The sequence below is a fragment of the Echinops telfairi genome, unplaced genomic scaffold, assembly GCF_000313985.2.
Source record: "Echinops telfairi isolate 266 unplaced genomic scaffold, ASM31398v2 ScPeMD7_39;HRSCAF=148, whole genome shotgun sequence".
NCBI classification, from domain to species: Eukaryota; Metazoa; Chordata; class Mammalia; order Afrosoricida; family Tenrecidae; genus Echinops; species Echinops telfairi.
In genome coordinates this window covers 1,847,906-1,861,436 of record NW_022103937.1, presented here as the reverse complement: position 1 = coordinate 1,861,436, position 13,531 = coordinate 1,847,906, and the positions used below count along the sequence as shown (strand labels likewise).

General features: G+C 36.2%; 1 protein-coding gene across 3 annotated transcripts in view; it reads right to left on the bottom strand.

The window, feature by feature from the left end:
• Nucleotides 1–13,531, bottom strand: part of TLL1 (tolloid like 1) — a 296,082-nt gene that overhangs the window by 24,398 nt on the left and 258,153 nt on the right. For all 3 annotated transcript variants that reach the window (XM_004717383.2, XM_045290498.1, XM_045290499.1), the window contains 2 exons: nucleotides 5,271–5,396; nucleotides 2,003–2,130 (listed from right to left, as the gene is read on the bottom strand). In XM_004717383.2, the coding sequence (XP_004717440.1) occupies nucleotides 2,003–2,130; nucleotides 5,271–5,396 (254 nt within the window). The remainder of the gene's footprint in view (nucleotides 1–2,002; nucleotides 2,131–5,270; nucleotides 5,397–13,531) is intronic.

Sequence of the window (13,531 nt, the reverse complement as noted above, 5' to 3'; positions counted from 1 at the left end):
CATAAGAATTATGAAGTCAACATATGTACTAAAGTGCTGGACACAGATGACGTATGTACAGATTGTGATGAGTTGTATTAGCCCCTAATAAAATGATTATTTAATTAAAAAAAAAGAAATAATACTTGAACTTAAAAATAGTCCAGTCAGAATTACTAGTGAAACACAAAAAGAAATGTTCTGTTTGTTTTAAAGGCCCACATCCAAGAGCTGGGATTACAATAACCATGTGACTCAGTGTGTGTGAAAGAATTAGTGGCAGCTCTGACAAATTCAGAGGGCAAAAACCACCCAATGATTGTATACATGCTCATACAGACATTTACATTCAAACTACTGGAAAATGAAAGAAAAAAGAAAGGAAAATTGAAGGCAGCCAAAGGGCAGGCAAGGGGTGGGGGTGGGGTGAACCGTTTGTAATAGACATCTCATTAAAAGCTATTCAAGCCAGGAGATAACAGAGTGAAGTGTTTAAAATTCTGAAAGAAAAATAAAATGGTGATCCTAAAAGTTCATATCCAAAGAAAATACTGTTCAAAGTCATTATGAAATGTGAAAGCTAAGAAAATTGCCAGGAGATATGCACATTATGAAAAATAAGAGGTTTTTCAGGCAATGAATTGTACCTGAAAGTACTGTAGAGAGACACAAAGAAATGTTTCAGGGAAATATATTTTCCCAATTTCCTCAGAAATTGTATGGCTGAAAGACTTTGGATTCTGTAGCTTAACTGTTAGCTGCAGATTCTTGTCCTCTCAATCAGGACCTTGGGCAGGAAAAGCAACCCAAGCAGACAGAATTCTTCAAAAAAGCAGATAAAATGAATAGATATCGGTGCATAATATTTCTAATGCATTCCAAACATGGCGATGGGAAAAACTCTACCATACAAATGTAAATGTTTTGATGACAGTCTCTGATTTTATTATTGTTATGCTATATGAGTGAGGCATCTTTATTAGCCAATAAAAATTTGTTAAAAGATAGGGCCCCGACTAGGAATTTAACAATTAACCTTATGACTTGGCTGACCCATTGAGCTGCTTTGGCATGATAGCCTAATCCCAAGATAAACTATTTTATTACATGTTCTAGAATCTGTCAGAAGCTGGTATTCTCTCATGCCTCGATGACAGTACTTGTGGAACAAGAGAGTCTTGCTGCAGTTATTTTTTGTCAAATTGTACCAGAATTAGAGATACATGTGTTCCTATTTAGAATACAGTTTAAAGTACTGCTGACAGACCTTGCTGATGGAGTGAGTGTGTAGTGGGAGGGAAAGAATAGTGATGAGTCTAAGTTTTCTGGTCCTAGAACCTGGAAAAGTAGAGTTGTCCATTACTGAGATAAGAACAACTAAATGAGTAGCAAGTTGCCATTTGTGCTGGTGATAGTAGTTATTGTGGGAAATAAAGATTTTATTTTGGACAAACACTGTGAAATCCTTATATATAGCAAAGAAGATGTCATAAAAGCCCGTGGTAAAAATATAATGCACCCACGCACAAAAATATAGTTATTTTGTAATTTGATATTGTTTAGATCATCCAGGATCACACTATGAAAAACAATACATTGATACCAATACTAAAACAAAACAAAACAGCCAAACAACCCTCCCTGCCTTTGAGTTAATCTCAACTCATTATAGCCCCCCTAAGGCAGAGTAGAACTTCCCTTTTGGGTTTCTGAGGCTGTAAATCTGATTGAGTGCAGAAAGCCTCATCTTTAACCCCTGGAGAACATGGTGGGTTTGAACTGCCAGTCTTGTGGTTAGCAGGTTAACATCCTAAATCCCAACCCACTGCAACACCAGAATTCCATTAGATCCTTTTTATCCAGGAAATCAAGGACTTGTTTAATATATGTAGGAGAACATTAGAAAGAAAACTCCAGTTGCTTGCTAATTCAATTCAGTTATAAAAAAATCCACTTTCCTTCCATGTGCTCTCTAGTCATGGGTTTCCAGCTCAGTAAGAGGAATAATTGTGTGCTCACTTACTAATTTGATTCGGTGGCCAGGAGTGGCGCTGATCTCCCATGTGCATTCCTTCCTACTTGGGTATTTGTCTGGCCAGTTGGGACTGGTGATGGTGCCACTTGGACTGTGAATCTTCTGTTCACACTCAGCTGTGCCAATAATGATAATATCAGTCAGTGTGGAAATCAAGGCTTGGACCAGAAAGCAAGCAGCCAATTTACCCACTGTCTTGCTGAAAGACTTTCTGAATGCCAGTTATGCATCTGCTTTGGCAAACATGTTCTGGGATTAATCAGGCAATGTTTGTTTTCTTGCTCATGTGAAATTAAGTGTTTACCATGAATCAGATAAATATCTACGAGAAAATGAATGCCTTCCTTAAAATGATTGGATATTAGCTCAGACTTTAACCGTTCAACATATACTGAGATTTATGGAAATCAACACTTGCTATGTGCAAAATACTTAATGTAAACCCACAAAGAATAAATGGACTATACCCTTCACAATTCTCTATTGTTTCTATTAGAAATATCACTTACAGTTAATCAACATCATTAAGCCACATATGAATCACATGTTTATATTTTCCTTCTAACTTGATCAGCCAGGTTCCAATTTAAATTTTAATACCTAAATCATTCTTTAACTGTTACAATAAATTAACTCTAATTTCATCAAATAAAAAATGAAGAAATAAAGGGAAAATTGCTGAATGGGCTAGACAGAGGTAGCTTTAAAAAAAAAAATTTAATGGGGGCTCATACAATTCATCACAATCCATACATCCATCCATTGTGTCAAGCACATTTGTATATTTGTTGCCATCATCATTCTCAAAACATTTGCTTTCTACTTCAGCCCTTGGTATCAGCTCCTCATATTTCCCCTCCCTCCCATCTGCCCCCTCCCTCTCTATATATAGATCCTTGTAATTGGTTCTCCCTTTCTACCCCACCTTCCCTCCACCCTCCCTCCTGGTATACCACTCTCACTACTGGTCCTGAAGGGATCATCTGTCCTGGAGTCCCTGTGTTTCCGGTTCCTATCTGTACCAGTGTAGATTCTCTGGTCTAGCTGGATTTGTAAGGTAGAATTGGGATCATGATAGTTTGTGTGGGGTGGTGTGGTGTGGGGAGAACCATTTAGGAACCAGAGGAAAGTTGTATGTTTCATCGTTGCTACACTGCACCCTGACTGGCTCATCTCCTTCCTGTGTCCCTCCCATGAGGGGATGTCCAGTTGCCCACAGATGGGCTTTGGGTCCCCACTCTGTCCTCTCCCTCATTCACAATGATATTATTTTTTGTTCTTTGATGTCTGATACCTGATCCCTTCAATACCTCGTGATCACACAGGCTGGTGTTCATCTTCCATGTAGGCTTTGTTGCTTCTGAGCTAGATGGTCATTTGTTTACCTTCAAGCTTTTAAGACCCCAGATGATATATCTTTTGATAGGCGGGCACTATCAGCTTTCTTCGCCACATTTGCTTATGCACCCATTTGTCTTCAGCAATCGTATCATGGAAGTGAGCACACAATAATATGATTTTTTATTCTTTGATGCCTAATACCTGATGACAAGTAGCTTTTGAACTGACTTTAAAGAAGCTATCATCATTCCTTTAAAATGAAATTTCCTCTTTTAAAAATAATTGTTGCTTTTTTTTTTTTTACAATTGTTGCATTCCTTGATACTAGACCTTTACCTCAATTATAGTAGGTTCTCACAGGGAGATTTGGGAATGCAATGGAGAAACATAAAGAAAAATATGAAATCAAGCGTCTTTGTGGAAGGGTGGGGGTGAAGGCTGCTATAGCAAGACAGTAGTCATTCGAGTCTAGATCCGTTTCTGATGGAAGGGTTTCTAAATTTAACTCACATTGTCCCCATCTTGACATGAAACATGAAATTTGAAGTGATTTGAAAACTGTCTACAAAGCAAAGACAAGAGGGTTGCTACTAAATTATCTATTCTCTGTGTGTATACTATGGTGGAAGTAAAGACTCATGCACATACACACTCACACACAAACACACACCCTTTCTCTAGCAATAGATAGAAACTTTGTTAAAAAGTTTGTGGGTATTATTCTACTAAAAAATTCCTATAAAACAATTCCTAGAAAATACTACCATAAAAATAGTGATTTGGAATTAAATTACATTTGCAATTGACTGTTCACATGCATGATCTCTAAATTACTTTATTTATCTCTAGATTGCTCTATAAATTATTAGGATATTATTTTCTCTAAATTACTTTACATTCCATGACCTCTTATTTTAATAGTACCCTTTATGAAATAAAAATTAGAATTTTGATGGGATTAGGCCCGTATATGAAAGTAGGGAGAGAGAGAGAAATGCAAAATGTATATGAGTTTGTAAGTTTTTATCTCAATGAAATTAAAAAAACCTGACCTATTACCATATTTGGACCATAATTAAATAGAAAAAGGGAGAATTCAGGATATTATATATTATTAATATAAAGAATTATCTGAGTTGCTAGTAAGATGTCTACCAATTCTACATGTGTTAGTGATTAAAATTTTAAAATCCACTTTAAAATTTCATTTTAAAGCAGGTATAAATCCCATTTGGAAACTTAAGAGCTGATCTTTAAAACAAGAAATAAGAGCTTTTTTTGTTCAACCTTAATCATTGTGACCGAGACTATAATAATCAGGTTTTGCTGTTGATTTTTGTTTTGTTTGTAAGGCCTTGGGGACAGGAACCACTAGTCTACTGTGTGTTACTATAAGGTTTGTCTGAAACCAAGACTTAAATCATTAAGTAGCAACTTTTCTACCATTTTAAAATGTGTTTCCTCTGGTAGGCATTTGAATTTGATACTTTAGTTATTTAAAAAGACTTCACTCATGTAGCAAATTCACAAATTTTTTGTGTGAAGAAAATTTCACCAAATGCAAAACCCTTTGTAGATACTTCCATACAGACCCTGTTACAAGGTACACTCTGCAAAGACCTGGAGATAAAAGTTGCCTCTTTCTTGATCACAGATGGCATCATAGCACCTTCTGCAGCTGTTATACAGAGCTAATGGAATGCTACTCATGTGTGAAGTGAAGAATTTTTAGGTAACAGAATAAGGTTTCTAATAATATGTCCTGAATTTCAAACTTCTAGAGACTAGTTGCTTGTCATTTGAATAGTCTGAAATTACATCTGATTGATATGATAAAACATTATTTGGAAGCATTGCTTGATTGAAACTGTATGAACACCAAATGCTGTCAACAACAGGACACTTGTCTCCGTACCTTCCTTGCAGTCATGTTTATTTTCATGCAGCACAAATCCATTCCGGCACTGACACACATAGCTTCCCATGGTGTTGACACATTCCTGTTGACATCCACCATTGTCTTTAGAGCATTCATCTTTATCTAACAAAGGAAAATCTCCAAAGTTTAGATACTAGCTTTAACAACAAAGCCAAAACAAACACAACATTATAAAAAAGATTTTCATTTAGTTGTGGATAAGACTAAGGAAGGATAAACCTAAGCCACAGCTTCCACTATTTTTAATAAAAAAAGAAAGAACACTCTCTTGCGTCTTACTTTCAACTTCTCATTGGTTAGCTTAGAACTCTTACCCTGGATTCATTTTCTAAGGTTGAGAACTTAAAAATATGTTTTACTCTGGTTCTGGAATAGAATTTTGAGTAAAAGAAAGGAGAAATCAACTGATATTTTCCCAATAAATACAATCATTTGTCACCACTGCAAAAATTAAGAATTGTATTTTGAATTAGGGCAATAAATGACATTTAAATAGATGGAAATCTCCAATATGCTAACCATGGTATATATAGGGAGGCTTATCACTTGTCTGAGATCTGTGTGTAATCACTCTTTTAAAATATCACTCAGCTATATACTGTTTGTTGTTGTTTTTTTCATTAACTCTGTGACGGTGCTCAACATTAGTTAATCTGGACATTTCATTAACAGCAGAAGACAGAAAAAGGCATTGTTAGACTATTTTAGCAAATAATGCCTTATATACTTTAACAAATCGCATCTGGCAAACCTGCTTATTAAGAAGTAATCTGCGTTAAGGACTTTTAGTGGGCTAGAAGTAAAGTAGAGTTTAGAATAGGAAATCTGAGATTTAAGTAACATCCAAAAGATTCACTGCATTATTAGTAAGCAATTTAATTCTCTTGATTGACTGCAAGTATCTCACATTTGCATGGTCCTACCCATTTACTAGGTTACCCTGGTTGGTGCTGTGCGTTAGCAGTTGGGCTGCTGACTGCAAGTTACGTGGCTCAAGCCTAACAGCTGTCAAATGATAAGTAGTCTCAGAAACCTCACATATGGCCACGGTGAGCTGCAATCTATGCAATAGCAGGGAGCCACCCATTAATTTAGAAGAAGTGACAAAGGTTCTGGATATAAGAACTCTGTTAAGTGGTTTTTAAAAATTATTATTATTTTCTAAAAGAGCATCACATGCCAATGGGAAAAAAACCAAACCTCACTTTCATGGAGTTGATGCAGACTTTCTAGGACATGGTAGAACTGCCTCTGTGAGTTTCTGAGACTGTGACTGGTTCAGGGAGTAGAAAGCCCTTTCTCTCATGGAGCAGATGGTGGCTTCGATCTGACTTGAAGATTATAGTCCAACCTGTAGCTATTACGCTACGGGGCTCCTCTGGCAAATGCCAATATGTATTAAAAATAATCTGGAAGCCCAGTTTCCTTTTTAATTGTATTAAGTTAGATTTATTATGATTTATAAATTATACAATAAATACTCATGGAAGCAGCAGTCAGGAGATCAAATGATGTTGTGTTGGATTGGGTAAATCTACTGCACAGTTTTAAGTGTTGAAAAGCAAGGAGGTTCAATGCTCACTGTCATGAATAGATCACTTAAGATATGAGTGCTACAGGAAAGTTTGAAGAAGAAACTAGATGGTCCCCAGCTATCACAATAGCATCTGGAGTCTTAAAGGCTTTTATTCAAACAAGTGCCATCTAAGTGAGGTGGCAACTAACTCCACATGGAAGAAGCATACCAGACTATGTGAGTCAAAGATGGTAACAACAAAATCAAAATATGAAGGGGGGAAAAGTATCAGAGCTTAAATTGTGAACACCCAATTTGCAGAATGCTATGGATGACACTGGGAGCCCCGAATTCATCTGCAGGGTTCCTGTGTGGATGAAGCCTCTGGTATATCCCCTCCAACCACAATTGAGAAATGCCAATAACAGGGCTATCAGACAGAGACTATTGTAAACTTGATTATGGAGGATGCAACTAGGGTATAATAAGATATGTGCTCATTTGATCTCCCTCTTGAGCCATTATGTATTTGCTCTAGTTTTAAACATTTCTTGCTCATTTTCCTCTGGTTTATTCTAATATTGCTAGTGAACTCTCTCTCTCTGATGTAGTCCCTGTTTTTATTTTTTTGGATGTTGCTCAATTTGCAGCACAGAAGGGTCAAATATATGGAGACAATAATCGAGGAAAACAGCGATGGGGATGAGGTTGGAGGCAAATAGGGAGTAAATAATGAGTACAGGTGGGGAGGAAGATGCTCTAGAACTGATTGTGATGATGTATAAACAACTTTATAAAAACACAACTGAACTATAGAAGTGTATGGTATGTGAGTTTCATGTCAATAAAACTATTGGGGAAAATAAAAAAGAAAGCAAGGAGGTAGTTTTGAGCACTAAAATATGCCTGATCCAAGCAATGGTGTTCTCCTTTGGCTTGTATGTATGTGAATGTTGGACATTAAGAAAAACCAAAGAAGAATCTTGACGAACAAAGAAATCTGAATTGTCAAAAGGACAGTCAGAATGCTCATTCAAGGAAAGGAGAGTGAGCCTTCATTTGGACTCAGCAGAAGGGACAATTCCTGGTGAAGGACATCATGCTCGGTAAAGTGGAGGGGCAGCACAAAATAACAAGACCCTCAACAAAATGGATTGGCACAGTGACTGCAACAGTGAGCGCAATGACCTAGGAACTAGCAGTGTTTTCTTGTGTTATACATAGCATCACTGTGAGTTGCAAATGAGTCAAGATCTAACAGAAATAGTGGAGGGTAAACCAAATGTAGGCACCTACATTAAAAAAATTCAGACAATTATGAAATAGGTTATTTTAATTCACTAACTTTAGCAACTTTCAAGAGGTTCTTTATTGAAGAAGCTTCAAAAGTACATTTCCCCCACAAGGAAACACAGAAATCCATGTTACCCTTTTTGAAATGAAGAGTCCATTCAAGATTTTCTTGCCCCAGAAGTATTTATTCTGAGATAGAAACATATATTTTATATAAGAATGTATATTAAATGACTGTTTACCCTTTAGTCCTGTCCAACTCATGCTCAGGACAAAAGAACAAACAAATCAGTCTTGAAAGAAGAACAGCCAGAACTCTGCTCTTTACTTGAACAAGAATGTTGCCCTTCTCCGGGAACTTGTGTCTCCGAATAACATGTTGAAAGCAGGTGAAACAAGTCTTCTCACTCTCCCTTCCAAAGAGCAGTTTGGCTGTACTTCTTCCAAGACAATTTGTTTGTCTTTTGGTTGTTCATGGTATTGTCAATATTCTTCACCAGCACCATCATTCAAATGCACAGACTCTTCTTTGAGCTTCCATATTCATCCAAATTTCAATTCCATATGTTATTGTTAGGTGCTACTGTGTCAGTTAGAACTCATAGCAATCCTATGTACAACAGAGCAAAATGCTGCCTGGCTCTGCACTATCCACACAATTGTTCTTATATTTGAGCCATCGATGCAGCTACTGCATCATTCAATCTTGTTGACATCTTTCTCTTTTTTGCTGCCCTTCTACTTTATAAGCATGATGTCCTCCTCCAGGGACTGGTCACTCCTGACAACATATCCAAAGTATGTCAGACTAAGGCTTATCATCCTTGTTTCTAAGTAGTATTCTGGCTGTACTTCTTGCCATACCAATTTGTTTATTCTTTGACAGTCCATAATACTATCAATATCCTTTCTTAATACCATAATTCAAGAATGCACAGATTCTTCTTTAGTCTTCCTTATTCAATGTCCAACTTTCACATATACGTAAGGCCTTGGGTCAGGTTCACCTTGGTTCTCATAGTGACCTCCCTGCTTTTCAACACTTCACAGATTTATCCAATGCAATGTATCATTGGGTCTCTTGACTCCTCCTTCCATGAGCACTGGTTGTGGATGCAAGCAAGATGAAATCCTTGACAACTTCAACCTTTTCTCCAGTTATCATGATGTTACCTATTGATACAGTTGTGAGGATTTTGGTCTTTTTACATTGAGTTGTAATCAATACTGTAGGCTGAAATCCCTGATCTTCATCAACAAGTGCTTTGAGTCCTTCTTAATCAAGGCTATGTCATCTGCATATTGAAGGCTGTTAAGCTTTCCTCAAATCCTGGTGCAGCATTCTTCTTTATATAATCCAGTTTCTCTGATTATTTTCTCTGCATACAGATTTAATAAATACCGTGAGAGGTTACAACCCTGAAACACACCTTTCCTGATTTAAAAACATACAGTATGCCCTTGTTCTATTCCCATAACCACCTTTTGAGCCATGTAGATGTTCCACATGAACACAATGAAGTGTTGTGGAATTCCCATTCTTCTCAAGGCTATCCATAGTTTGTTATGATCCACACAATCTAATGCTTTTGCAAAGTCAACAACAACAAAATATTTCAGTGCAACTTGGACTTCTGCTTTCAGGATCATTGGTTCTTGCTTATGTGCTACCTGAAATGGTAGAATGTCAACTCATTCTTTTTGGTACATTGGCTCTGTGTATTCTTTTCATATTTTGATGCTTTCTGCATCATTCAATATTTTGCCTACAGAATCTTTCCATATTACAACTTGAAGCTTTAAATTTTTTAAAGTTTTTTTTCACACTAAGATATACTAAGAATGTTCTTCCTTTTAAACTCTAGTTTTTTGCACATTTCATTATAATATTTGACTTTGTGTTCCAGAGCTGCCCTTGGAAATTTTCTGTATAACTCTTTGACTTCATCATTTCTTCCATCTAACTCTGTATTAAGAGCAAGTTTCAGAGTCTCTTCTGACATCCGTTTTCATCTGTTCTTTCTTTACTGTCTTTTAAATGACCTTTGCTTCCTATATGTATGATGTTCTTGATGTCCTCCCACAGTACATTAAGTCATTAATCTCCAATGCACCAAATCTGTTCTTGAGATATTCTCAGAATTAGGTGGTATAGACTCAAGGTCAAAGTTTGGCTTTCATTGATATGTTTGCGTTTTCTTCAGCTTCACTCTGAACTTACATATGACCAATAGACCTGATTTCTGCTGCTGATATTGTTTATCTTTTCTTCCCACAGATGTAGTCACTTTGATTACTGTGTATTGCTTCTGGAGAAGTTGGCGTGTATAGTTGCTGTTTGTGTTGTTGAAAAAAAAATATTTGCTATGAATGTCATTGGTCTTACAAAACTCTATCATGTAACCCCCCCAGCTTCATTTCTATCACAGAAAACATATATTTTCCACACAAAAAATGCTGAATCCTCTTTGCTTTCAACTCTTACATTCCAATTGCCACTAATTAGCAATACATCTTGATTTTGTACGTGATCAGTCTCAGACTGAGGATATTGGTAGAATTCTTCAATTTTTTCATCACTAGCTTTTGTGATTGGTGCATAAATTTGAATACTACTTATATTAATTGGATTTCCTTCGTTGTGGCTAGATATAATCCTATCAAAGACAGCACTGTACTACAAGAAAAGTCTTGAAATATCCCATCTGATGATGAATGCCATGCCAATTATATATATCTATATATATATAAAATAAAATCAATAAAATTTAAATTATAGCTCTGTATAATCATGAATTGTTTTGCTTTGCTAGAAAAAATAATAATCAGAGGAAAGAGGTGAAGAAGAGAACAGATCAAAAGAGAAGAAGGAGAATAATGAGGAGATGTTATATATTGTTATCAAAATGTCTGTATTTATTTTCAAGGTGGTGGACATGTTCTGCCATCCTTCTTACATTGAAGGTTTTCTAATTGAGTCACTGGCACATGAAAATTAAGAATTAGCAAATAACATTGTAGCATATATTTTTGGTTTAATCTAAATTTTAGCCAAATCCCAAACTTGACTAGCCAACCTAAAAATGAACTCAGAGCAGCGAAGGAAAGTTAACAATCCCAGCAAAATATAAAAAGTAACAACATACCTACCTCTACATAGGAAATACTCGTGTGTAAAGAGGAAATCTCAGTACATCATTGGTATACTCAAAACTAGATATTTACATCATGCAGACAAACAAGAATTACATTTAACTTATTATCTGAAGTTGTCTAGAGTAATGGATACAATGTGGTCCCTATAAGTACCTGTTTGAAGAGAAGTTAATAACTCACTTTTGTTGAAAATGAATACAAATTTTGAAGTGCTTATGTTAACGAGAAATAGCAGCATCATACATGAGTTCTGCAAATATATATTGAGCCGATTATTATCAAACTAGGGAAAAAACTATTAGATTGTATGATTGATTTATGCTTTCACTTTCTCTTTCTGCTGCAGATATTTTGAACAACTAAAATCTAAGGAAAAATAGAGAGGAATCAGAGTTAAAAAAAATTTTTAATCATTTTATTGGGGGCTCGTACAATTCTTATCACAATCCATACATCCTTCCACTGTGTCAAGCACATTTGTACATTTGCTGCCATCATCATTCTCCAAACATTTGCTTTCTACTTGAGCCCTTGATATGAGCTCCTCATTTTCCCCCTCCTCCCCTAGTTATTTTGCATAGTCTGCATAGTAATTTAATAAGCAACAATTATATAGATAATTGTTATGATGTTTGACATTTTCTATCATTTTACTACTGTCAGCACAAAATAAATAATGTTCATCTTTATTCATGATAAAAACCAATGTTCTGTTGAACAAAAACATTCATTTTCTGCAGATGAAAATGAGTCCCCTTCTTTTGCCTAAACCTGTCTGCTTGCCATTCTTCCATGTGTTCTAAAGGAAAGGCTCATTGTCAGGGAAAGAGAAGATGATCTTTTCCTAGCTGAGGCCTGCAACATATGTCTGAGATACTGTGAGGCCATGATGCTCTGAAGAATATGTGCTGGACGGAACTGAAGTGGCAACCTGTCTCCGCTTTGCACAAAGCTTCCTAATCTGTAGGAAAAAGAAGTACCTGCTCTGTACACCAGAACAGAAACACTGTGAGCAAATATGCTCACAGGAAACATTTAGAACCAGAGTTAAACTCATGCATGCACATTGTGTGTGTAAATACGAGCAAACATATGTGTGTGCACGCACATTTCAACATCAAACTACCTAATAATGAGGTGCCTCGGAAGAAGCACTAAACGAACTCTACTGAGAGCTACAACAGAAACAATTGTCTCTTTTCATAAATGTGTAGTACTTAAATATGAATGCCGTTAACAACAATAGCTTGGAAGCAAAAAAACCAAAATACCTTAGGAAAGTTTTAATCGTGTAACAAATGGTAATTAATCACCCTAATGTTTAAAACTGTGTTTCCATTGTCAGGGTGAATTTCTTCCAAAACTGCTCTGACCATTCCATGAAAGAAATGACGCACAGTGGAACAATTTTACACAAATATTAATACACAAGGATGGAGGACTCAGATGATGTCAAGATCTCACAAATCCTTGTATCTGACTCCTACAATTGCACCATATTGAGATAGATTGAAAGTCAGAAAATGCTCATTTTATTCCATTTTGGCCTCTGAGAAGGTCACTGGGTCCTGCGTGCAGTGACCATGGCATCACGTTCCCAATTAAACTCGTCCCTGGGGTGCTACTATTAACAACCTATTCTGTTTTTTTCAGCATGAGTAGCAATTGTAAACAACTGAGTCCCAATTGTGTTTTAATATTATTTGCATTGAGTTAATTCAAAGTCTATTCATTCATTATGTATCATTCATAAACGATTTTGTGCCCAGATTCCCATTAATATTTTTCTTCGGGAGCTTTTTACACTATAGAATCATTAAACCATCTTTATGGTGTAGAGAATATACAGGATGTAGTTTGTTGACTGTTTCCCGTTTGATGCACCGCAGTTGCCATCGGTTGTATGACATCAAGTTCATCGCATCTCGTTGGACCCGAGGTAAACCAGTTTCTGTCTATCACATTAAATGGACCTTATTCCAAATGAGTATTATTTACTTATGAGTCCCAAGTGAGACTTTTGAGGCAAAATAGAGTATTTTAATAACTTCTGATTCATCTGTTAAATTTCATTCTAAATAATTTGTCATGATAAACCTAATTAGGCATTTTTTTGAAACGATAAAGGCCTTTTAATAAAAATGATCTTTGTCACAGTGAAAAACCACGTATTTATAAGGTGTGAGGCGAAGGCTTTACACGGCATTACACGGCTGATGTGCTGATGCCTGGAGAAGAGGTGCTTCCTCCCTGGAGAGCTGAACCCACAGGC